We start from the raw sequence: 26,557 nt of genomic DNA, 5'->3' as shown, positions 1-26,557 counted from the left end.
TAAAACTCTGAGTGAAAGGGGTGGCCTTGGTAACCTCCAGCTGGATCCTTATTGCTGGGAAAACATTCACTCTAAAAATGAGTAAAATCTACCAATCGTTATATAGCTCTCTTATCAAATTGTTCCTTAAACATCTACCGGAGATAGGCATACCTGATCTCTTAAGCTGTTACAAGCACTTCCATGATATGGTACCTTATCTTAAAAGAAATTCAGTAATCACTTTATATTACAAAGCTGCTGCCACGTTTGCTGATACTGTATTTGCTTACAGCAAACATGAAATACTTTTTTTACAAAACAGATCAGCGCACTGAAAGACATCCACAGCAAACTGCTATTCAGATCACATACTAACAGTTAATTTCCCTCAACATATCTTCAAAGAACCTTCATTTCCCAAACTGGAAGGAAAGTATTTTATTTTAAAAACTCAATTTATATATTCTGATGCGTTATTTTAATTAAGATTATGTAAGCTGATGCAACTAAACCTACAGAGAACATTGCGTAGACATGAAAGTTGATGTAGCCCAGCCACATTGGTATCCCTAGCCAATTAGAAAGGAGCCTTAACAAAGAAAGCCTCGTGTTTTGAATGACAGTAAATAAACTCCAAAAAAAAGCATTTAATGGGTTGAAAATAAAAAGTCACACTTCTGCAGTCAGGCTTAAAACACTGGACAAACCACATAAAAAAAAAGAAAAAAAAAAAAAAGAATAGACCTCTAACAACTTAACTAAAGGGTGTTTTCTTCAGCTGATCCCAGTACATCTTTATCCTCTAAGTCATCCACAAGAAACAGTGCAGAATGGGATAATTATACAGCAGCCACTTCTCCCAAAGCTAGGCAGCACTCATGCTGATTGTTATTGGCTCTCAACCTTAACAGTCTTGATCCGATCCCTAATTAACCCCATGTGCACTCACTAGATGAATCACAGACCCACCTGGAGAGCAGGTCCCAGAACAGCAATCCTTTCATCTCCTGAAAGCAGACTTCTAGCATTTCACAGCTAGACTTGCAGGGCAAGGTTGAAACCTCAGCTCCTTGAACCGTGTTAGTAATTTTGTCCATTTATCTGCCATGCAGGACTTGTTACATGCTCTAATCGACTCAGAGCATATATACAGGTCATAAGGTTGTATGCTGAGGGGCCAAATCCACACAGCAGTAAATACCAACTTTCTGGTGCCGTGGTCGCAGCTCGAAGCAGACAACCTTTGCTCTAGTCTCTTCTTTAGTGCCAATGACTTAAGTTACAACACTTCTTGTCTGCACAGCATTTCACTGCAGCTTTCTCAATAGTCAGATGCATCCAGCACCACTGTGCTGTTCTCTCAAAGCATCAATACTGTTCCCAGGCATTAATTTTACCCTATTTACATATCAAGGCTAAATAACAAAGCTGAAGACCCTAGACAGGATTTCTTTACTGCTAACGTAAACAGCCCCTTACATTAATTACAGTGCCGCTGATTACTTCTATTTCCATGCAATTTGTTGTAATCAATATATTACCATACCATTATACATTTCTTAACAGATTTGAAGCAAACAAAAATGGTATTTACTAGTAGTGTCTTCTCCTGAATACAAATTCACTTACCCACATAATGCATATTAAGGGCCAAGTACTTGTACTGGAAGAGAGGGTTGTTGTGCAGGCTGCTTCTTTGGATCTGCTGGAAGAACGAGCTGACATCCCATCTGTACAAGACATCCAACAGCATGATGCTTGGGACCCTCAGGGCCACATTTAATACTGCCTCCAACTTCTCTTTCGCAGCCATTCTCTTCCCTTTCAGTGAACTGGCAGCAGACTGTAAATAGCACAAGACAGGAGAGTAATCAAATCAATCTTACTGAACAAACAGCTATTAGGCTTTGTGAACATATGAATGGGGCTTCCTGTATGGCCACAAGTGACTAAATGAATCCACTGACTTAAATTCAATTCCAGGCAGGCAGCTTCTATTTTTGCTATATATAAGTCAATTCGATGGACATTTTCCACAGGGGGGGCAGGTTATTGACACAATAAAAATGGTCAGAATGTACACCAAATAAACCTTCATTCTTATCTGCGCTAATTCAGAGAGTGTACACAAGATACCACATAAACACCAACATGATAAACTTTAAAAAGCAAATAGCAATAAAAGTCACAGAGCCCTGCCAATGAGTTATTCTATTTCTACATACAGGTCTGTAACTCTCAAACGAAATAATCACCGACTAAGACTTGTGAAAACATTTTAGATTCATTTCCTCAATGCAAACTAAAATAATTTTTAAAATCAGTTCAATCATTGGAAAATTATTGAGGACATTCATTGACCTCTATGATTTTATACACTTATGGACTTCGAGGCAATTTTGAAGATTAAGATGAGGAACAGAACTATTCTACTTATTCTAATGTAATTTACTGCAAGGAATCATATTTAAAAAAAAAAAGAAAAAAGATTATATCCTCTCTCCAGAGAACTGGAAGGTAATTGAGTTGTGGAGGTTGAAGTCAGAGAAGACAGATTATGCAGGACAAAGAAGGGCTTTTCTTTTTGCCTTTTTTATTTAATTCACCCTTCTTTCTCTTTCAAAACAGATATATATATATACATATGTATATATATACACCTACAGTGATCCACAATAGCATCTCAAAGGCTGACCACCAACAGAACCATTCTAAAGAGCAGAAGGATCACTTTCCACATCCTGTCAGAGCATTGCTTTCAGCTGAGACCAACAGCTGCTCCTAAAAGCAAAGTAATGCCTCGACCCCTCGCCCACCTGGGAGTAGCACTGCCCCAGGCTGGGTACATGAGCCACCAGCTACACATACTGTATAGAAGCAGAGCAACAAAGTGTTTAAAGCCAAGGTGGGGAGGATCCCAGCAAGCATTTATCCACCAAAATGAAAACTATTGCCAACAACACACTGTAAGCAGCTGAGTTCAGGACTAATTTGTCTAATTGGACTGACTGCAATTGGGGATCTCTTTTTATTAGGGGGACAACCACATTCCCGACACAGAAACAGAAAAATGCGCATTTGGAACTGAGCTTTTTAAAAGAAGTTTTGCAAGATTTTCTTCAAGTGCTTCTTGTGCAAGATTTAAAAACACAAGACGGAAGCACGGCACTAAAGGAAGTCCTGCTCATATATACACAGAAACCAAAAATATTTCCTACTACTCATACATAACCATCATGTGAAGCTTCGTTCACGCTGCCATGGACAAGATGCTACCAGGAACCACTCACACACACCTGAAGCCACACAGACACGATAACAACATTAATTCAGCCCAACAAGTCAGGGCAGATCAGAAGCGAGGTCTGTCTCAGCAGACCACAGGTTACAGGGCTGCCATCACTCAGCCCACAGCCCCATTTCTCAAGTAACTTGGTGTCACGTCCCACATACCAAGCATTCCATTGAAAGTCGAAGTGTTTTTAGCTGCTCCTTTACAGACAGCTACAGTTCCAGCAGCAGCTCTGGGCAGCCCAAAGCACCACGGTCATGCCTGGCACCCACACAACCTATTGAGGCTTCTGAGGGGAAGTTCTGCCACAACACTTAGAAATATTTAGAACCAACAACCAAAACCACTGCCCGGATAGCTTAAGGAATAGTCATGTTTAGCATTTAGCGATAATGAAAAGCAGAAGTTAAATACACGGTACTGAATTAGGACCTGCACAGATGGGAACAAAGTGTTTTGGCTGCAGGCTGTAAACCAAGCCTCTGCTCATAGGCACACTGCACAAAGCCAACCCATATGGAGATATACAGAGCATCCTCTTCCCCTCCATCCAAAATCCTCGGGTTTGCCAGATACACAAAATTAATTACAACTAATTAATTAATGAAGCCAAGCTGCCTCCTGCTTATTGCTAGGACACACTTCCAAGTGGATCAGGGCCTGGGGGCAGGAGCTGATTTCAGGTGTTCACTGTTACAGCCATGGGAAGCACCAACAAGCATTGACTGTCAGCTGCGTTCCTGCAACAGCCAAAGCTCTTCCAGCCAACTGCAATAACCAAACCTGCAGGACAAGGAGGAAGCTCCCACTTTCCTGATTTACCCCAAATACAGAACTTAAGCTGGGTTCTGTACATCCAAATTAAGCTGAAATTTTTGCCTTCCAAATCCACAGAGACATTATTGAGGATGTAAGAAAACTAGAAAGAGCAGCATTTCTATTACCTAAGGAAGCAAAGAATTATAACCCTGTTAATGAACACAAATGCAAGAGAAACTTTGAGAAGCACATTACACTGCAATCAATAGGCTACGTACTATGAGAGGCAGCCACTGGAACACTGCAGTGTATTCTGCTACTGCCTGACAGAGCATTCAGTGCTAATAAGAAACTCTTTAAAATGAACTTCATTAGAAATGTGGATGCGTTAAATAAAGCTTCGGTTGTAATTGCTGCCAAGTTCTAACAAAACATAACACAGACGAGCAACAAAGTCCACTGCGCTCAGCTCATTACATCGCAGAGCTCTCGCAATGCATTGTTTTCATTGGTGTAAAAGAGATCCAACAAAAAAACAAAACTAAACCTCTAAAACCTTTAGCTAAATGATGATGACAAGTTGCTGGAAGCTCAGACATTAGAAAACATAGGTCACGCTTAAACACAGCCAATAAAATGGACTTAATAGGATTGGGAAGCCACTGGTTTGTGCCTCAGCATATTTTCCCCATGATTTCAAACATCCTGCTGTTCCAAAGGAGGATGAGAAAATGAACAGTCCTAGGAAGCAATTCAGACTTCACCTCCTAAATGAGCGCCTGCACAGCTGTGCTATTTGACCACAAACAGCATTTAACAGTCTCCCATCAGCACTGATGAATGTTTGGAAAGCAATATTTCCACAACAACACGGCACCTACAAACCCCTCCTCCATCTGGCACACACGTTTTGCCAACAGGATATTCCTGGCTAGTTTGAAAGACAACGGTAAATTAGTAAAACCTGATTAAAAACCAAATTAAAAGCTATCACAAATTGGGCTGTGCTGATTCCACTGATAAAACAGAGCTTAGAAAAAAATCCCACAAAGACAGCACACATTATTCCCTTTAATAGAAGTTTCTTTTTGAGGCTTTGACACAGCATAAGAATTTACCATGTCAACTGGAAGTGTGATTTATGCTGCTTGAACAAATGCTGTGTTTCTTTATGTATTAATTTCTATTTAAGCATCACATCATAGACAGAAAATACTCAGTGATGAAAACACGGGAGGATACATAAAATCTGCATCCATTATCCAAGCAGGTCCAAAGTTACATTCATCAAGTTGAGCGTCTCGCATTAAGGAAAGCATGACACAATGTTTCTCCATACTTACAGAAATATGCTGGAATATTTGCTATTATAAGAGCTGTTCTAATATCTCCACCAAAACAGCCAATATTTCCACTAACAGCCACCAAAAACCAGCATAGAAAGATTCAGAAACTCCATCTGGGATCAGAACTTCAGTGCTAGACTGGATCCTGCACTAGACTGGATCCATTAACGTTCAGTGTAACACTTGCAAACCAGCCAGGTACTCATCCTCCTACAGGATTTATACCTAAGACAACTAGGAAGTCTGACCAGAAACCAAAAGTAACAATTTCAACTTGTTTTCTTCACATCTGCAACATTCCAGTTACTCTGGATACACTCACTAACCATCACACTTTGATCTGTAGCTACAGCTTCCAATTCGAATTACTGAAGCTAAAGATGTCACCAGCAAAAGCTTTGAGCTTTCTTAAGGGTAAACATGGCTGGCCAGACCTTGAAGAGGGGGAAGAGTCTTGGCTTGGAACTACAGAAGATGCAGTGTCACAGTAGAAAACCCTAAAATTAGACCCATTATACTCAGTCATTTCTCAGAACCCTTCCTTCCAGGGGCCTGTCCTGTTCCTGAGGAAAATAAAATGAAAGGATTTTGAAGTACAGAAGAATCCGGTACTTCAGAGAGTTCTATCTTTATATCATCTACCTGGGAGAGAGAAAACAAAGAGAAGGAAAGGGAAGGAACAGTCTGAAAAGGTTCATCAGGCTACACACTTAGCAAAGAACTTCCCAGTGTGTCTGTAGGAAAAAAAACACACACACAAACCAACAGAACTCCAGAGAATACGTGAGTCAGTGATCCATCAGAACAGCTCCTTCCCATGCAGACAGCAGCAAGGAAAGCACAAGACGCCTTGCTCCTGTACAGCTTAAATGAGGCCGACTTCTGTGTTGGCTAACAAGGACAGCGCTCAACCATTTCTGCTGAGAAGGCCAAACACAATGAGCATAGCGAGTGTACCAACAAGGCAGTGAAACAACCCGGTCTGCACTGTAAGGCTGTCATTAGGATCCAGCAAGCAGCTCCAGTAAAACACAGTTCTTGTAACTCACCTGTTTGGTAATTCCAAATAATAACCACTTGGTACTTAGCATTCAGTTTAAAGGTTTACAGAGAATACCAGTTTGCAAACAGAATACTCAATCTTGGTACAAACAATTGATACTGTAAACCAGTAGCTCAACCCCTCATCCATTTATGGGAACACATATTCATATCAAAGGCAAAACCAACCAGAGACAGTTAACTTTGCAGGAAAAAGAATCCTACATTAGTTTTAGCATGTGTTATGAGGGATAAGAAAATCAATTCAGGAACGAGGATATGTCTCAGCACTGGGAAGTTAAAAGTTACTTTAAAGATTTATTTCTAGAGTACTTTCATACACTATGAGCAGCTCCAGTCAATTATAGAACAAGTGGATTATTTATAGGCAGCCTGTAAAACATCCAGTGCTTTCAAGTTTCCATAATGAGCAGGTAGGACCAGGGAGCTGAACTCAGGGACTGACACATGTTAACAAGGGTTAACAAAGCCATCAGGTACGCAGGAAAACCTTTCTGTGGGTTCCTATAGGACCAGCTCCCTGCTTGATTGTAATCAGTTCAAATGCAGGCACGTAACCAGGGCTGCTCATTTTTCGGAGCACAGAATGTTGTTTGCCCAGTTGAGTTCAGAATCAGAAGCACAGCAATCTATTTCATTACATTAAAACCACAACCAATTATATCTTTAAGTAAAACATTCGGGGGGGGGAAATTATACAGATTGAATGAACAGAAATCAAGCTGCTCTTAGGCCCTTTCTGACTCTACAGTTCCTTGCCTGTCTGAGGTTTGGTTCATTAACTAGTTATTCAGCACATTTTTTGCCGTCACTGCCATATTTGCAAGTCTACACCTACATGCCTGCCTAACCACATTTGTATCAGCATATTCTGAGGCAATCTGGGCTGCGGTCCCAAAGCGCCTCTGCAGAGGACAGAGCACCCAGGGACCTGCACAAAGAGCACTGGGACAATGCAGCCTGTGACAGCCAGCTCTGGGCTGGTGCACAGGAGGGCAGCCATGCAGGAAGAGCTCACGAAGCCCACAGACTGCAGCCTGAACACGGTACCAGGATGCTGTTATGCGGCAGGATGAAATACAAGCCATCCCCCACAGCTGTTCAGCTCGCTTTGAGCCGCTCTGGATACATATGGAGACTATGTTTAAAGCTGGCAATGCTAACAACTAGTCAAGCAACTCATTAGAAGTAAAAACAGAAAATACTTTCAAGATTTTCCTGTGTTAATATCATAAAACTCCTGCTGTTGCACCTTTGAGTCTCATAAATAAGAAGCATCAGTTCCAAGCTAGTCAAACAGGCAGCTCTGCTTCCTGTGGTAACAGACGTGTGACAAGACCATGGTGAAAGGAAAGTCCCCCTTTAAAGCTCAAGTTCTCTTTAAACACAAGGCGTGCAATCAACAACATTTCCCAGGAAAACACCACGAGGTGAAGCATCCCCTTCTAAATGCTCCTTTGAAGTATGCAGCTAATTACAAAGCAATCAGGCTTCACCGAAATGAAAGGAAATGCTTTAAAATAAACACAGAGAGACCAACACGCGGATGTCTGAAGCGCATTGGAAGCGCCAGACATGAACGCATGTGCTTTAAAAGCACAACTGTTGTGAACTGTCCACTTTGTAAACACTTCAAACGTTCCCTGATGTGTTTGGAAATGAAAAGTAATTCAGAAGGAGAACAAATCACCAACCTACGAAACAAGGCTTCCAGTGAACTGAAACAGGAGGTCTGTGCATGTTTGCATTGAAAAGAAGGAAACCAACCCGAGAATAGCAAATAGCTTAGAGAAAAGAAGCATGACATGAAACACTAAGCAGGCTTAGAGCTTTCCAAGGCACACCCATCCTTTATGACTTCTGGGCATGATGAGCCTCTCTGCATCTGCACTGTGGATTCCACAGCAGGACCCAAGCGAGGCGCTCCTTTCCTTCCATCTCTGCCAAGGAAGGAATTCCCCAGCCCATCCCCAGACATCCCTGCTCAGGGAGGTTGTGGATGCCCCGTCCTTGGAGGTGTTCAAGACCAGGTTGGACGGAGCCCTGGGCAACCTGATCTAGTAAATGTGTATGTTTGGTGGCCCTGCCAGGCAGGGGGGTTGGAACTACATGATCCTTGAGGTCCTTCCCAACCCGGATCATGCTGTGATTCTGTGTGACATGCAGAGCTCAGCCCATGATGTCCCTGCAGGATCAGACTGTTCTAACGTCACGGCTTCTTCCTCCCAGGTCTGCTGCAAACCAGGTGATTGAATGCTGCATTCTGGACAAACAGTAGTTTCACATCACTGAGATTTCTGATGATCTTTCCCTATAATGGTGTTTAGAAAAAAAACCTGTTTCCTAATGAGTTCAGGGATTAATAAAGTGAACTTTTTTTTGTGGCCATCAGGAGTAAGAAACTGGAGCTGACTGCTACCATTGGTAAAACTAACATGAAAACAATCTACAAACAGAAAATGACAGTTTCTCATGCAGAACTTGTTGGTTATTTAGGATAATCAGCACAAATAAACCGAATTTGCAAGTAAGCTGAAATTACAGGCTGCAAAAGCTTAACAGCTCACAGTCTTTTCCTATGCTTAGTCTCAGAGAGTAATTAAAACCAATTTCCCCCAACCCTCTCAAGTATTCTGAGTGTGCACCGACACACACACAGAACCCAATGCACACACAGCAGCGGGTATCCCCGCACCCTGAGCACACACAAAGTTCCCAGCAACTCCCGTATTGAAAATCACAGGAGACAAAAGACAGCAACACCTACAAACCCAAAGCGCAGCATTTGGAATGAGATCACAAACGGGTAATGCGTGTGAGTCAGGCGCTTCACCGAAATCCCCCCCATCTCCCTGGCAAACAAAAGGCATTTTTTTGCCTGCCATGTCTCCCACCTTAGCTCTCCGCCTCGGTTACAGATACTTACACGTCACGAACATAACATACCTCGCTCCCTTTATCCACCTTCCTCAGGCCGCACCCCGGGTCAGCCGGGCTGCACTGACCGCCCCCATCACAATCCCGACTCCGGGAGCCAGAGGAAAAGTCCGACACAGCCTCGCAGAGTTCTCCCCTTATATAAACGCCGGTACGAGGGGCAGCCGGGCCCGTTCCTGCCCGAGGGGCCGGTACCGGACGGGGGCGGCCGCGAACATCCCCGCAGCCGCCGGGCCGGGTGGGCCCGCACCGATGCTCCCCGCCCGCCCCACACAGGCCGCACTCACAGCACCGCGGGGTGAATCACCTGGGCCGGCGGGGGGATGGTGGTGGTCGCCGCTTCCTCTCGGTGCCGGTGTCTCTCCCCGGTCCCTCGGCAGAGCTCTGCGCCTCACAACGACGGCGGCGGTTGGGCGCCCGGCGGCGGCAGAGCGGCTCCTGCACGCACCATGGCGGCGCCGAGCCGCCTCAGGGCGCTGACGGCCCGCGGTCCCACGCACGGGCGGCCATGGCCCCGCTGCCTGCGTGCGCGCCGCCCCGCAACGCGCATGCGCCCGGCCCGCAGCTCCGCCTCACGACAGAGCGGGGTCGGTGCGTCTGTTAGGGCTCTAAATAGAGGTTGTGGGGCGGACCTTAATGGTCGGCATCACCTACATCACTGGGCAACCTGTGTCAGTGCCTCACCACCCTCACTGTTAAAGCTCTATCCAACCTAAATCTGTGAGCTTGAAACCATCTCCCCTTGTTCTATCACCACAGACCTTGCTGATAGAAGTCTGTCATACTGAAAGGCCGCTATCATCACCTCAGAGCCTGCTCTGCTCCAGCCTGAAGTGCCGCAGCTCTCAGCCCATCTTAGAAGAGCTGTTCCATCCTGTGGATCATTCTGTGCCAGCAGTGTGCCCTTGTAGCCAAAAAAGCCAACACTGGGGTGTATTAAAAAGAGCGTGTCCAGCAGGTCGAAGGAGGTGATCCTCCCCCTCTATTCTGCCCTGGTGAGGCCTCATCTGGAATATTGTGTCCAGTTCTGGGCTCCCCAGTACAAAAAAAGACAGGGATCTCTTGGAAAGAGTCCAGCGGAGGGCCACAAAGATGGTGAAGGGCCTGGAGCATCTCCCCTATGAGGAGAGACTTAGGGAACTGGGTCTGTTTAGCCTTGAGAAAAGAAGGCTGAGAGGGGACTTGATCCAGGTTTATAAATACCTGAGGTGTGGGAGCCATAGTGGTGAGGCTGGTCTCTTTTCAGTAGTGTGTGGGGACAGGACTAGGGGTAATGGGATGAAAGTACAGCATAGGAAGTTCCACACGAATGAGGGTGATGGAGCACTGCAACAGGCTGCCCAGGGAGGTGGTGGAGTCTCCTTCTCTGGAGATATTTAAGACCCACCTGGACGCCGAGCTGTGTGACATGGTGTAGGGAGCCTGCTTTGGCAGGGGGGTTGGACTCGATGATCTCAAGAGGTCCCTTCCAACCCCTACAATTCTGTGATTCTGTGTGTGATTCTGTGACCCTTCTCTGGATGCACTAACATCTGCTCACATAAAGGCTGCATGGCCAGGCCCCAGCACGCCCCAAAAAGTGGTAATGAAGGGCTGTAGAGCTTTTGACCTTCATACCTGAAAAGAAATCACAAAGCCGCACTGTCTCAGACATGAGAAACTTTGCTGTGGTGAGGAATGAGGGAATAAGGTGAACTGGAAAATCCTGTCATTCGCGAGGGCTGGGCGAGCTAACTCAGTAATTGCTTTTTTCCTTCCACCTCTAATGAGAACCCAAGCATTCATCAACATGTATTAAAAGAGCTCAGCCTCAACACATTTCACTCCATGAAAAATAGATACTAATAAAAGGGTGTATGTCCACATCATGCTTTGCAACATGAGCCCTCTCTGCATACAAAGGGGCCTGCTATACGCTCTGATGGGTCTATCTGGTGTGAACATTACACCTGACTTCCCTCCAGTTTGTCAGCCCAGACATCAGCAGAAAGGAGACCAAACATGCTATTACTCACTAACACTTGTTGGTACCACCACACCACATCTTATCACAAGGAGTACAAACCACCAGCTGTCATACAAGGCGTAAGAATCTCAGCTTCTATGGAGCACTTGTATTCTCCTGCTGTACATGGAGGGGGGGGGAAAGAGTCACTTCTGTTCTTTGTGGTTTCGATTCAGAGCTGAATGAAGTCAGGGGCAATGGTGCAAGATCTGACTCGTCAAGTACCACAACCTTCTGCTTTAAAACTCTCAGTAATTTTAAAGCCTTTTCCACATTTGACACTGAGTGATAACAATAATTAATTCCATGACTGTTTGTCTCTCATTATGAGCAGAGGCATTTGGATTACAAACTTGTAGCGAACAGCAGCTGAGGGACTAAAGAGGACCACTTTGGTGACACCTCATTAAAGCTTTCAAAAGACATTCTCAGGGCTCAGATGATTTGGCAATTTGATTTGTCCATGTGGATGGACAACCGCCAGCACCTCAAACTGCTTACAAAGAAAAACCCTCATAAGAATTCTCTAAAGCAGCAAAATACGCTGACATGGCAGGACGCTGCACGCCTATGGGAGACAATAAAACAGGCAGTTTTATTTGAAGCTTCTTTCACAGTGAATTGTTTCATGAAATATTCATGCATATACATGTGAAAGCAGTAGGTCGCGCTGTGAGATGTAGTCACACAACGATTACATACGAAAATTAAGATTGGCTGTGAAACCTGATTTTGTGCCTTGTATGTACAACCTTAACACATCAATGGAAGCCAGCCCCCAAAGCTGATGTTCTCTTCTTGATATTTCAGCCCATTCACTGAATAAAGAAACAAATCAACTATTATTCTTGGAGAAACACATACATTAGAAGAATTACTGGGTCCAAGCACATACATAGCAAATGTATCTGCCTGATTCAGCAGGTCTCACTCCTTAACCCCATCTCAGAACTTCTTTTCATTGTCTATAACCCTGTTTCCTAAATCTCTCCCCATCTCTCAGCTTCATATTGACTCTTATTTTTTCCTGTCATTCTCTCAGCTTTCCACAGCTTTCTAGCAATTTATCTTGTCCCAGTATCACAGTTTCATCTTTATTTCACTCTCTTCAGGAAACCACTTCTGCAGTATCTCTCATAATTACATCTCATATGATTACATACATTTTTACCACTTTAACAGCTCTGAGGAGTGCTGACTCCCAACAAATACACAGCTGCTGCGATTTACAACTTACCTAAGGGAAAGCCATACCAATGTCTGTGTTGAGAAGCTGGAGAGATGAGAGGTGATGTAAGGAAAATGATGAATCAGTTTTTGTTCAGTGAATAAAAGAATCACAGTTCTCTCCCCAGATCCCTTGCCAGTGGGGCTTGATTTAGAATACAAAGAATTTAAGTAAATAAAATAAAAATAATTAGGCTGAATAGTGGGAGAAGAATAATGGTCACATTCAGCAATCAGAGCAGCACATATTAGATGGGTACAAACCTCTAGTATTTATAACATCTCACAGTGCCAACACTATGTAAATAATTTGGAAAAAACTCATGTGAGGAAGCTGTACAAATATTGGTCCAACTTCCACCTTATTGATAATGAAGCCAAGACAGAGACTCACTGTATTAGTGATAACTTGAAAATGTGTTTCATTACAAACCAGAGACGTTTCTATGTCTCCAGCTGAGCTGCCAGCTACTGAAGCACATTGCGTTATTGAACACTGCAAAGTCTCACTGTTTTGCCCACAGTCACACAGTGATTCAGAATCAGAGCTCGCATTTATACATTGCTGTTCCTGGGGCACAGTGATGGTAGTGTCCAGTAAACCACGCTGTCTGTTGTATTACATTTAAGAGCTTAGGACAGCATTTGTGCACAAATCTGCCTTAGGCTGGAAACACTTGGACAGTGCAGACTTGAAGAGCTGGACATTCTCACATGTCATTGCTGTTACTGCCTGCTTAGAACAAGTTTCTTTAGTTTCACCCTAGAGCATCCCAGGCATAGGGTATATCGGGATGCCACAGAGCGGACATTTGCTTTAAGATTTCCTCACTGCTTTTCCCTCTTCCTTGCCCTGCTAGAATTTACCACAGCGTAAACCCAAAGAGTACCACCCCAAAACAAACTTTTCTGTACAAAGATGCTGCTGTTTGGGCTCTGAGTTGCAATTATATGGTCTTAGTGAAACTCCTTTAACACTATGCACTTATTAATGTTAGGATTTAGCACCACCGTGTGTTCTTACAGCTGAGTTTAAGGACATATTTTTCTATGCCACATGAACACCACCAGAATCAGAGCATTTTTCAGCAGTGTTGAGCACAAAGTAGTCCTAGTCATGGCTCAGGACACTAAGCCATGTGTATGGCTAACATCTATAACATCTGTGATGACTAACCATCATCATACCCAAAATGAAATATCATTTAGAAACACTGAATAGTTTTTTTCAAACCAAAACCAAACAGAAAAACAATTAATGCCTCTTCTCCACAAGAGAGCTTTACCAAGGCCAATTAGGAAGTTATTAGAATGTATCAAAATGATTGTAAGTAAAGAGCTGGTCACATTATAGTCTCATTTCTGTAGCCTGAGTTTGTTTAAAAAGGCCTCCAGGGTGCATAGTTTTATGACAGGGTGTGACTTTAATTACTACTTGCAACTTTGGAAGCTTTCCAGCACTACTGTACCGTGCTGCCTCAGAGCACGATAGTTGCAGAGGGGAACTATCATGAAAAGCCCTTCGTGACTAGAATACATACACACTAACTGGTTCAACAGAATACATACACACTAACTGGTTCAACAGGGATTTGAGTGCAGTCAGAAGCTACACCTGACACGAACAGCCAGTGAAGTAACCTCCCATTTGCATTGTTTTTCTGGAAACCAGAGCACTTTTTATGCTCAAATCTGAATATAGAACAAAACTTAAAATCTGTATCCAAGCAGGAAACACATAAAATTAATTCCCGGTCAGAAGAAAAAAAGACTGTGGAAAACCAGCCTTCTGTGCAGCTTTTTCTTATATTGCACCTTGCTCAGGTCTGCAACACAATGTGAGGGACAGTTCTTGCAGCGCTGTGCTCAGCTCTCCTTTCTTCTTCCATTTCCTATCACTGAACAAAAAAGGAGAAGGTCATTACTGAGCAAGAAATAAGACTAAAGGACCGACACATCCACTATTCCTCCCCTGCAGATTTAATTCTGACCTCAGCTGCAGTCAATATCCTTCCCACCTGGTTTTACATCACACTTCAGCACTGATAGTTTTCTTTCCTTTAAACGATTTCTAAGGAGCAGAACATCTAAATGCAAAAGCTCATTTTTGCACAAACTAAGTTTTCCTTCTACACTCGTTATCAATGGCACAAAGCAACTACAGCTGAGCATCCCAGCAGCCCCCAACACGGCACCACTGATTCAAGGGATACAAAACCATACTCTGCCATGTAGCTTAGAAGCTACGAAGGACTTCAGGACATCAATAAACCTCCTGTGAAGGTTATTAATGAAAGAGAGCAGCTGATGGCAGCGAACTGGTGGCTGTGGGCCGTGCCAGGCCACTCGCTCGGTGCCACCCGTGGATTTTACCTCAAAAATAAAATTAAATCAAATAATGAAATCCTATCAGAACAGAGCAGCAAAATAACTCTGCAGCAGTGATAACTCTGACTCTGACACATCTCAGCGTCTCCCGGCACACACACACCACTACGGAACTACGGCTGGTACCGGCCCGGCCCGGCCCGGCCCGCCTGGATGCAGGGTCCCGGTTGGGCCTACACCGACAGACCGCAACCAACACAACCCACACACCCCACTCCACCGAACCGGAACCAGCTCACATCCGCCATCCCTCCACTTCCGGCGCGCTCCACTTCCGCTACCGGTGCGGCGGATCGCGGGTCGGTGCCGGTTCCGTTGCCAGGGTGAGGGGCCGCATCGCGCTGCCGCGGGTGGGGCTGGGGCTTGTGGATAACGGCTCTGCGGCCTCTATCGCCGTAGGAGGCCGGACCTGAAGGCTCCGTGCGCGGTAGCACCGGGCATTGCCGTGCCGGGGGTGCGAGGGGTGAGCGCGTCTCTCCTGGCCCCGCAACGTCCGCGGCACAGCGGGGCCTGCAGCCGCGAGGCCTCTGCGCTCCCCGTGTCACCGCCGGGACCGGACTCAGCCGGGGATCCACGGCCGTTCTGAGCGCTCCGTCCCCGTTCCGTGCCGCTGTTCATCCCGCGGGTTGGGTTTGTCGTGCTCACGTTTTACGTTGCGGGGTGGAATACCCAGAAACATGGAGGTGTATCTCCCTCCCAGATCCAAGAACCACGCTTTATCTGCCCCAGTGCCCTTTTAACTTTAGGCTCTTGGTGGCCCTCGGGGCTCTGACAATATCATCCATCTGACAATGACTAGAACAAACTTGGTTTCACTATCTTTCACTATCCCTTCTATACAACCCATAGGAACTGAACTGAAAATCCCTGTGACTTTCTTTGGTCCTCATCTGTTCATTGAGTCACAGAATGGCTTGGGCTGGAAGAGACCTGAAAGATCATCTAGTTCCATCTCCCTGCCTGTAAACACTGATTCTATTGTCCACACCCAGTTCCATCAGTGTTTTGCACTGAATAACGGTCATTCTGTTTGGTGTTTCTGATAACCTTCATCCTGAGATAACTGTACTTCTGTGAGGACTGGCAGCTGATGAGTGCTCTGCTTCATAGGGATCCTTTCAGTTTGAGGCCTGAGAAGTTTCCTTACTGCTTTTACTCAGTGCATTTGCTTGCAGAATGACTTCAGGCATGTGGTACAGTTGAGAAAGCAGGCCACAAACTCGTCTTTCTAAGCCTAGAAATCTTGGTCTGAGGTTTATGGGCAGAGGTTATTTGTGATGAGCTAACACTGCTGATATGCAGCCTTAACCTCAGTTGATTCTCTTAATACTTCTAAGGCCATCTTTCACAGAATAATACTAATTCACAGGATAATACTATTCCCCGTCCAATTTGGGGATATTTGGAGATATTTTAAAATATAATAAAAATTGATTGTTCTAAAATGTATTCAGTTTGTTTTCAGGGATCTTAGAGGAGATAGTGAGGAAGAATGGTTTTTATTGTGCACAGCAGGCAGGTTGTGTCTGATCCTCCATTTCTTATCTGATTTGAGCTTGGTGGGTATGTCTGAATAATTATTTGATTGTTCTTAACAAAGGATATTGTATAGGCAGGAATGATTTTGGATGAGAGCAGGTAACTGCTGAGAGCGATGCTGGAGAGGATGAGGAGTCAGACTTTTGAGTTCTGGCTTTTATTGGAATTGCCAGACCTGGATTGCCTGGTACAGTGCAATGCCTGGTACAGTTGAAGGTGGACACCCTCAGGTTTGGTTTTACTTTGTTTCTATGGCTCTTCTCTCTTTACTTTTTGGTCATCAATCTTTTAAGTGCGTTCTCACCATTAGTTGTGCAGAGGCCTTCTCTGGTTCTCTGACAGTTTGAAATGGCCTTTTCATACCCATTCCTTGATTCTCTGCTTCCAAACTTTGGCGGAAGAAAACATGTCTTTCCTTTCCCAGAAAGTTAGAAATCTTGCTTCTGTCTTTAGTGTGGGAATAAACTGTTGAATATAATTCACATAAATGATCTGACGTAAATTAAAGGCAGTTGTAATTACGATTATTTTGTCAGCACTGCAATGAAAGTGCAGTTCTTACCGTGTAATTGTACCGTGTAGGTGTGTATTTTGGCTTTGTTTTCAAACTGCTTTGATATTGCTACAGTGAGACGTGACCTGAGGTGTATTACTGCAGCTACTGCACAGATCTCAGTGAAAGTGAGTAGGGAAAGTGTTCGATCCACTTGAACTGTTGGTTCAGAACTGTTTTGGTTGGGTTTTTTTGTGTATTTTAGGACTTTCTTACTTTCTGTTTAATAGCCACGTATGTTATGAGTGGTTTGATTGTGAAATTATTGCAGAGGACATTGAAATGACTTCTCTGATGCTGCAGTGCTCTGCTTGAGTGCTGGCTGTGCTGCAAAAAGCTGTACCTGCACTGAACACACAGCAAGCGAGCATGTGCTACAGCAGACAGTGAGTGTGACATTGCTAAATACATCAAAGTGGAACTCAAAGCCACAGCTGTAGTGCTGTTCTTTCTCCCTTAGTTTCAGCACTGTATTAACATTTATCACCTGTGCATGCAAAACAAGCAGCTCACTGATGTACAACATCACAAAAATGTAAAAACAGACTATAATGTTTGTCTTCTGAAAAAAGAAATAACTACTCCTATTTCTTGCTTACATGATCATTGCATTTTTCTCCTCCAGCAGATTTTTCAGGAAATAACACTGAACATATGCTTCAAGGATGTCTCTCTCTCTCATAATAAAATGGGGAGGACAGGAGTATACGATAACCTCGCTATCAGAAGAGGACACTGTGTTGGATCTGAAGCAATCTCTTAAAGGCCTTACTGGAGTGTTACCAGAGCGCCAAAAATTACTTGGACTTAAGATGAAGGGTAACTATTTGTATTTATTATTTGTGAGATATTTAAGGAAGAGCATCCTCTTAGCTTAGTTAAGATGTGTGTATTAACAGAGCATCTACCTCCTAGATCTTGCTTTTGAATGAGCACACACAGAGGGATCTGATACATCACTATGTAGTTCATTACTGATACATCTAAAAGGTCATTTTTAATGGCTGATGTGCAGCAGGTGTACCTTAAACATTTTTAATTCTTGTTAGTCAGACAAGTAGCATGTCTGTGATGGAGGATGACAATGCAGCTTGGAGTATTCTTGTGTTTTATGGGTTGCTAATTTCAATTAAGCATGAAATATACTGACAGTTTACTAAAATCTCTCAGTTTGAAAAGAAAAAGAAATGAACAAAAATGAACAATAAAAAAGCAAATGGAACTCTTATTGCTTTATAGGGAAACCTGCGGAGGATGATGTTAAGCTTGGAGCACTCAAGTTAAAACCAAATACTAAAATCATGATGATGGGCACTCGTGAAGAGAGTTTGGTAAATATTTTACTTGCTTATTAGCTTTAGAAGAGGGGGGAAAGGAAGATTGTATGTCTCCTCATTATGATTTTAAATCACTGCAAAATTAGTACTGCAGTAGATTTCTGGTATTTATGTAAACTTTTCTGTAAAACTTGAATAGCATTAAAGTCCCTTGTTGTTTTGGGCTTAAAGTACAAACTTACAACTGTGATATCCCCACTGACTTCTGAAACAAAATCATCACTGTACTTGAGCATTTTTTTCTACTCGTGAAGTAAAATCACCTTTGTTAATTTTCATTTTTTGACTGTAATGTACAGTAACTGGGTCTGAATATGCACTGCTTTCTTTTAGTAATCCCAGTTATCTTTTATTATTATTCCACTAGGAAGATGTTCTTGGGCCGCCTCCTGATAACGATGATGTCATCAATGACTTTGATATTGAAGAGGAAGTTGTGGAAGTAGAAAACAGGTTCGGAATTCGAGCTATTAAAAACCTGTCCTCTTATGGAACGTGTTGTATGCATTTTAATGAACTGTAACTTTTTGTACTGTTATATTAGGGAAGAAAATCTACTAAAAATTTCTCGCAGAGTTAAAGAATACAAAGTGGAAATTCTGAATCCTCCCAGGGAAGGAAAGAAGCTGCTGGTGCTAGACGTTGATTATACACTATTTGGTGAGACTTTATGCAACTTGTGGGGTTGGTTTAAGAGAGCGATTTATTTGCCAGTTCCTTAGGTTCAATTTACAAATATACTTCAGTTATTTTGGCTTGTGTTGTACTACGTAACTTCTGTTTTGTAACAATTTGAGGTCCTCTGCTCATATTTTAAGAAGCATTGGCATTTGTAAATGTTGTATATTATTGATTTTGGTGCAGCAACTACTTATTTTCTCCAAGACGATGCAAAAAGTAGTTTAGGATTTTATCCAATGAACTCTTCTATTGACCAATGTGTATCTTGGTCATGATGATGGCAGGACAAGACACTGTTGTAAAATAATGATCTCTGTATGTTCACAAGATCAACTGGACTAAGTTTGCAAGAATCTCTGTTCAGTATCTGGGCTGTTAGAATGAACAGATGAATTAATTCGTCTGACTCTTTAGGCTCATTAAAGATATTCAGACCCAAAGCTAAGCATGCAAATTCCTTTAAGGATCAACAGATAAATATCCCTTCTTCTTTGCACCTTTAAAGTAGGAATGGTGCCTTATTATAAGTTCCTTCAAAATTTCAGAGTTCTCTATGTGCTTCTCATGCGAAACATTTCAAGTCCCTGGGTGAACAGGACAGTCATACCTAACATCTGACACTCTATAATAAATTTCTGCCTTGTATTCCTTTTAGACCACAGATCTTGCGCTGAAACTGGAGTAGAACTGATGAGGCCGTACCTTCATGAGTTCCTGACATCTGCATATGAGGATTATGATATTGTAATTTGGTGTAAGTTTATGTACTCAGTGCTAAGACTTCATTATAAACTATCATTTGGAGCAGACTCCAGCTGGGAGGCTTTTATATCACTTTTTATGTGAATTACAAGATGTAAAGCAGTACATGAACGATCAGCTGTGATGTATTCACCTGGAATATTGCTGTTATGAATGGATCTAATAACAGTATAAAGCTCAATATCCGTTTACTGAATGTTACTTTGTACAAACAAACAAATGCTTAAAATAACACAGTTATAAAACCAGCATTCAAACACTACTGGGTAGCGTAGCTCTACAAATAATTTCAGTCTAGACAATAAGCCATAGCAATAAAAAACTGGAAACAGACCAAACTCACATGTCTATAGGGATGACTGATGCTTTGCTTTAGTGCAGCTTCCCTTCCTGTCTGACAGCTGGAGCCAACATAAAATTTAAACTTGTTTTACAAAACTTAGCTTTCAAAGTCTGAAACGATGCTTCCACATATTCCTAGGTCAGCTGGCAACATTGATACTTTGTCCTTTCTCAACCTTATGAATTCTTACAGTGCTTCCAGGAGAAAATCCCATAAAGACAATGTTCCTCAAACCAGATGTAGCCTGTTCTATGGCTCTCAAGAATGTAATTCACTAACAACTGATCTAAAAATGTTTTTAAATGCACGCAGTGCTTAATCTGGTTTTCATTTGAAAGTTAATCTTTTCCAAATTAAAATAAACTTCCATGAAGGCAGACTGTCATGAAAGCAGTGAACCCTGAAAGCTGTGACAAGGATGGGTCTTTTTGAAATGGAAGTCTTTAAAACAAAGTGATACATAAATGGTTTTTTGCTTGCTTGTTTGTTTTTAAAATCTATCAATGATGTACTGATAAATAATTATTTGGTTTATCCCTTTTCTTCCAGCTGCTACCAATATGAAGTGGATTGAAGCTAAAATGAAAGTAAGTTGTTCTGAAAAGGTGCAGTTTGTTACTACTCTAGCCTGCTGTTCATCTAGTTGGGTTTATTGGGTTCATGTTCACTGTTATAGAGAGATTTAGTGACCAAGGAGACTGTATTAATCAAAATCCAAGCTTTCTGAATCTTTGTATTCACTTTAAAATACCTTTGACACAAAACTAGATAAAATCTAATTTTAGAACTCCACACAAACCATCAAAGCAGAAGGCACTAAATTTAGCAGAACTAAGCACAAGTCAGTACTTGCTGAAACTTAGTCACATAGCCTTTGCTGTTGCTTTCATCTTAGCTCTAATTACAGAGTTCTAATCTCAAGCACAGCACAATTCTTTAAGAGAATGGACAGATGTGGCATGCTGGAATAGGTTATCAAGAGAAAACTTTTCATCATCATCCTGTACCTCTTTCAGCTGTGTGATTTTGTTTCTTCCTCTGCTTTATTAAAACATCTGTAAAAGCTCCTCTTTCAATCCTGGTTTCTTCTATACCTAAACTGGGCAACAAGCCAGCTTTGCACAGCTGACCTAGTAAACATATTTACAGCCACGCTTAGCTGTAAACCTAATGAGCTTAGTAAGATGTGCTGCTGCACGTTTGGTTGGTGGGTTGGTTTTTGTTTATAAATCAAAGCTTGAGTCACAAAAAAAAACCCATCCAAATTTTAACTTTATCTCACCTTTTTTTTTAAATTGACTTTTTTTAGGCTGTAACGTAGCAAAGAATTTATAAATGTTGTCTATTTCAAAACAGCAATTTGCAGTGATTTTTTTTAAAGCAAAAATCCTTCAGAAAAATCTCAGAAATGAGAACCTTTAATCAGAACTCTGAACTGGGATTAGCACAATTAAAATTAGTATTGAGACTTGCAAACATTGTATTTCTGTACTAATATTTCATCTCTTGTTTATGTTTTATCTACAAATCAAGTGTATTTTATTGATAAAGGTACTGTAACTGCAGCTTTGTAATACAGAACTATGACTTCAAGCTAGAATAGGTTTGTGGCTCAAATATTCCTGAAACAGTTTGTGGTTGTTACCATGTGGTTAATTTTCAGGCTGTATCAAAACCACTGTATCAGATAGAGGTAAGTGCAAGTGTGACGAAATAGAATACGAACATCACATCTTGCATGTGGGATTTACCATTTAAGGGAAAACCCTTTGTTTTGCTGCAGAATCCATCATAGCAGTAGGATTAAATCTAGTGGAAGACCACTGTTCTAAACAGGGCTGTTTACCTTCCACTGGTCACCTTTCCAGCCCTTTCATGTTAGCGGTTCACAACCTCCCCATGCCTACTGCTGTGTCTCATCTCTTGAGATTCCTAACACTAAAATACAACTGTTGCTTCTCCATAAACCAATTGCATCTCTTCAAGTATTGCCTTTTGTCTGGGAGCAATGATCCCAGCAGTACTTGACACTGATGAGTTTATTTTAAAGTATTAAAAAGAGAAATGTCAGATAACTATGTTTAGTCTCTTATTCTCCATCTGTTTATGCCCAGAATTCAGATGATACAGAACAGCTCTTTTTCAGTATAAGAGGACATTAACCTTGGTATTTAGCACTTTTCATTTGCAAGACTCACTTTTCCATATAAAAGCAATCAGTTAAGTGTGGCTGTATATCTGCAAGACAACTGTTACAGTGGATATTTTCTCCACAATTAAGCAGCTTTGCACATTATTGCTGTCACATACATCAGAAGTTAAAGCAGCAATGTGTGTCACATAGTAGATATCAGTAGATTTTACTATTACTTCTCTGCTCATCCTCATCAGCTTACCCTTTGACAACATATTATAACATGGTTCCATCTGTACAGCAGTAGAATTGTTATCATCTGAAGCTTTAATAATTAATCATTGTGATGCAGGAGCTTGGTGTGAGTACTAATGCAAACTACAAGATAACCTTTATGTTGGACAGTGCTGCCATGATAACAGTGCACACCCCTCGAAGAGGACTAATAGATGTAAGTACAGTTCTTTCCTCACTATTTTCTACATTCAGATTACATGTTAATTCCATTGAAATATTTAAGAACAAGGTTTACCAGGGTTCTTTTTACATGTTATTCTTGCAGGTGAAGCCTCTTGGTGTTATCTGGGGAAAGTTTTCAGAATATTACAGCAAAAAGAATACTATTATGTTTGATGATATTGGCCGAAACTTCCTAATGAATCCACAAAATGGACTCAAGGTAACATTAACTGGAAATTTTATATATTACCATTTTTTAATAAAATATATTAAATATTTAATATAATTCTTTCTCATATTTTCTGCTTTATATTAAAGTAAGACTGTTCTTAATTAGCAAAGGTGCATATTTTATTGTATTTCTGATTAGATTGCCCTTTGGTTGGACAAGAACTTCCCTAATCGTAGTTTTAAAGCATTGATTCCCTAAACGAGCTTTTAAGAGACTTCCAAAGCACTTAAATTGTTATTTCTGCTTACGTTGTTACTGCAAACTATAATCAATGTGGACATTGTTGACGGGCAACATTAAAATGTGATGTTGAATCGTTAAGAGTGGTTGTATTCAGAAAACAAATCAAATAACAAGCTGCTGTACTTCATGTTAGCACATCAACACAATGACAAGCATTTTGTTCCCCACTGGTAATTAATACCTGCAGCCACTTTGACTGCAAAACAGCAAATATTTCATTTTATAAAACTGTCAACTAGTTCCTGCTCTAAAACTTCTAATCATATCTAATATCCACAATTTGAGGTAGATGGCAATTGTTGATACCTGTCAAGATGGCATTGATTGGAACTGCACAAAATTATGAGAATCAAGGATTGTGCTGGGAGAGGATTAGCCAGAGAGCTCCCTCTAGTTCAGATTTCAAAGGTGTTTGTCAAAATGTTACTAACAGAGCTGCAGACAAGGACATTGAATCACTAAAATAAAGCACAGGTATATTGTATTCCAAGCTTAAAGCAGTTGTCAGACAAGCTTTACATCTAACATCTCTTGTCACAGAAGCTGTGATCATAGTCAGATGCATTTTGTTAAAAAAAAAAAAGCATCTGGTTCCAAGGATACCACACAGCTCAAAGCACAGCTGAAACCCCCTCATTTCTCCTGCAAAAACATCTATGAAATCATGTTAGAAAATGTGACAGTCCATCGCAGATCGATTTATCATTCTGACTGCCCGGGAGGGAAAGGCTTGAAGAAATACAAGATTGACAGAACGAATTTCTTCCTGGTGAGCATGCAAGACAAAACCCCTGAAATCCAGATTGCATCAATAAAAAGACAAATTGGAGGTGACTGCTAATGGAAAACTTTTTCTTCCTCTCACCTAAAAGAAGTTAAAATTTGATGCAGCACTGACAATATTTTGACTATGTGGTAAACGTTGTAGAATCGTGTTTTTCTCACTTGGAGCAGATGATGATAACCACTTTTTCTTTTTTTAATAGATAAGGCCTTTTATGAAAGCACATTTAAATCGGGATAAAGACAAGGAGCTTCTAAAGCTCACTCAGTACCTCAAAGAAATCGCAAAATTAGATGACTTCTTGGAGCTGAATCATAAACACTGGGAAAGGTAGGAACAGTCAAATATCTTCCTTCTTTCTGTTCCTGACCCCACTGTGTTTTGCTTAATATCATTTGTAGAAAGACCAGAAACAGCTCAGCTGGTGAACTTGGATGTGACTTAAAGCTACGAATGTCATTTAGTTTGAGCAGGATTTTAGAAGGGCTGAAGTGTTTAGGCTGCCTCTCTAGGAAGAGAAAGTTTCTGACAGAATGGACCTTCTTTTTCCTGCTACCTCAGAGTTCAGGATCACTGAAGCAGTTATGCTTCTTAAAAGGGGGGAAAAAAAAGTTCTGAAGAAGCCTGATCCTTGTAAACTTCCTTTTCTCCACTCCTACAAAGTTAAGCTGTCAGTTCAGATCTCACATCCTTTGCTGCAAGGAGGTTACTTCTGAGGTTTGTGTTGTTAGGGTGGCTCTCAGGCACTATCCAGGTGTGTAGTACTACAGTATTCACCAGTAACGTAAGCATTACAAATCCAAGTTCTCCAAATGCTTAAATTAAGCACCAGTTACCATCCTAATTCTTGCTGTAGAATGACCAGCTGAAGCATTTAGGTAAAATTATCATGTTTGATCTTATGCATTAGCCTAGATCTTCAATACATGTTAAAAAAGAGCGTGGACAATATGCTATTAAAAATACACCCATTCAGGGCTTAAAAGAACAGCCTTGCAAACTTGATCACAGTCTAATTTCTGGTTATTAATAATTAGATTTTAGTGAAAAAATCGTAGTTTGTGCATATAAAAGATGAATATGTTTGTGCCTGCTTATTTTGTGTGAAACTATTTTTGCTTCTTTCAGGTATCTTTCAAAGAAACAAGGACAATAACAGTAACAAAGTTGTTTAGCACTGAATCAAAGGGAACTTCACTCAGATCATTGGACTTTTCCTTGCTTATACGCTAGAGTATAATAGTGCTGGACACTGGATACAATGCCAGAACGACTGCTATACTTGGTCTTCCAGTTGGATGGTTGTGGGTTATTTTTAGTTGTTGTTTTGTTTCATGGTGGGTTTATTTTGTTTGTTTTCTCCTAAAGATCACAGCAATAAGCTCAGAGTGGGAGAAACAAGACAGTTACTTTTTCTAATGTTCAGTTCTACAGTGTTACTACAAATAGTTTCTTCTCCTTTTCTGAAGTACAACCATAACCATTAAAGACCAAAACCATTCTGAAACTAGAAAAAAAAAAACAATTAGACCAAAAAAGTTGAGTAAGGAGCCAATTTTGACAGTGTATGAATTGTATAAGCCCTCTATTCCCTTCATCTTTAGAAACAGTCTCCCTCACCCAGTCCAGTATTTAAATCTATACAAGTTGTCTAAGTTTGGTATGTATTAGTATGTCAGTGTTTCTCTGTGCAAGACAGTAAGATGGGAAGGTACCACCTCTGTGGACAGTTTCTCCCAGTATGTGAACTTGTACTATAAAGCAGTGTTTACTGGAAAACAAGACTGCAACTTGAGGGAGAAAATCCCATTCCTATCTGGTAAGTGAAAAGCAGCCTGCCTGAAAAACTCTCATACATCAAACAAAGGGTTTAGGCCTCAGATGGGAAAGTCGCATCCCTAACAAAGCATGAACAAAACCCTTGTTCTCTTCTAGCTCAATCTTGTCCAAGTGCAAACACTGTGTTTAAATACAATATCCAGCCATACTGTTCTTAAAACGTCATTTACTTGCGCTGCTTATGCCTGCACTGTAGAAGTGTGATGTGACTGCTGTTTGGCATTACCAACACTTGTGCGTTACGCAGTTCATGTATTTGAAAGAAGTCTGACCCTTTCAAATAAAAATGGTATATATTGTTCTTAAGGAACTATAGCAGTTGTGTAAATAATAAATACCTTTTTCATAAGTTCGCGCCCTGTCTTATCTATTTGTTTCACCTAATAGAGAATCCACTGATAACCTCCATTTTGAGGTGTTTCTTCAAAACCCACAGACACAGATTTAATATCAGTTGTTAAATAAGAGACCAGTATGTGCCGCTGCAGATTAGAGCGCTGGTATTGAATGGCAAAGCATGTAGCTGCATGGGAAAGGAACCTTGACAGCAAATGTCAGAATGTCAGGACAGCAGACACAAATGAGCTGTTAAGATGAGCACGTTAGGCTCCGGCTCAATGACCTGTCAGAAGATATACAGTTTCTTATGTGCT

General features: G+C 41.6%; 2 protein-coding genes and 1 long non-coding RNA gene across 11 annotated transcripts in view; 1 reads left to right on the top strand and 2 right to left on the bottom strand.

Moving 5' to 3' along the window:
• RNF145 (ring finger protein 145) overlaps positions 1-9,922 on the bottom strand; it is a 36,040-nt gene extending 26,118 nt beyond the window's left edge. For 2 of the 4 annotated variants that reach the window (XM_015876216.3, XM_085519282.1), the window contains exons 1-2: positions 9,686-9,922; positions 1,612-1,825 (exon numbers count right to left, since the gene is read on the bottom strand). In XM_015876216.3, coding sequence (XP_015731702.2) covers positions 1,612-1,795 — 184 coding nt within the window. In that variant the 5' untranslated portion in view covers positions 1,796-1,825; positions 9,686-9,922. Of the gene's footprint in view, positions 1-1,611; positions 1,826-9,665 lie in introns of those variants that run through there. The other 2 variants (XM_085519281.1, XM_085519283.1) reach the window with 2 other exon arrangements.
• A 2,037-nt stretch (positions 9,923-11,959) lies between these two features.
• On the bottom strand, positions 11,960-15,282 carry LOC107320462 (uncharacterized). 2 transcript variants are annotated; one of them, XR_014935669.1, is made up of 3 exons: positions 15,209-15,277; positions 12,621-14,508; positions 11,960-12,201 (listed from the first exon to the last, which is right to left on the bottom strand). It is a non-coding gene; the product is annotated as an uncharacterized LOC107320462 (long non-coding RNA). The 2 variants fall into 2 exon arrangements; XR_001558265.2 differs by having other exon boundaries at positions 11,960-14,508; positions 15,209-15,282.
• UBLCP1 (ubiquitin like domain containing CTD phosphatase 1) lies at positions 15,275-26,253 on the top strand. 5 transcript variants are annotated; one of them, XM_015876360.3, is made up of 11 exons: positions 15,275-15,321; positions 17,719-17,909; positions 18,330-18,421; positions 18,795-18,880; positions 18,972-19,087; positions 19,764-19,862; positions 20,763-20,800; positions 22,700-22,798; positions 22,910-23,026; positions 24,268-24,395; positions 25,194-26,253. In XM_015876360.3, the coding sequence occupies exons 2-11, from the start codon at positions 17,756-17,758 to the stop codon at positions 25,219-25,221; spliced, it is 957 nt and encodes a 318-aa protein (XP_015731846.1). In that variant the 5' UTR covers positions 15,275-15,321; positions 17,719-17,755; the 3' UTR covers positions 25,222-26,253. The 5 variants fall into 5 exon arrangements, with proteins under 5 accessions (XP_015731846.1, XP_015731847.1, XP_085375419.1 ...); XM_015876361.2 differs by having other exon boundaries at positions 17,716-17,909; XM_085519293.1 differs by having other exon boundaries at positions 15,275-15,461; positions 17,716-17,909.
• Positions 26,254-26,557: the final 304 nt, after the last annotated feature.

Source organism: Coturnix japonica, chromosome 18 (assembly GCF_054131305.1).
Source record: "Coturnix japonica strain WE chromosome 18, WE-NBRP24, whole genome shotgun sequence".
In the NCBI taxonomy this organism is placed as follows: Eukaryota; Metazoa; Chordata; class Aves; order Galliformes; family Phasianidae; genus Coturnix; species Coturnix japonica.
The sequence above is the reverse complement of the archived record's forward strand: the minus strand, read 5'-3'. Positions and strand labels throughout refer to the sequence as shown.

Coding starts and splice junctions, on each gene's coding strand:
- UBLCP1 (XM_015876360.3), top strand. CDS start 17,756: ATGTCTCTCTCTCTCATAATAAAATGGGGAGGACAGGAGTATACGATA. Junction 18,881..18,971: donor GTTGTGGAAGTAGAAAACAG/GTTCGGAATTCG, acceptor CTGTTATATTAG/GGAAGAAAATCTACTAAAAA. Junction 19,863..20,762: donor TTATGATATTGTAATTTGGT/GTAAGTTTATGT, acceptor CTTTTCTTCCAG/CTGCTACCAATATGAAGTGG.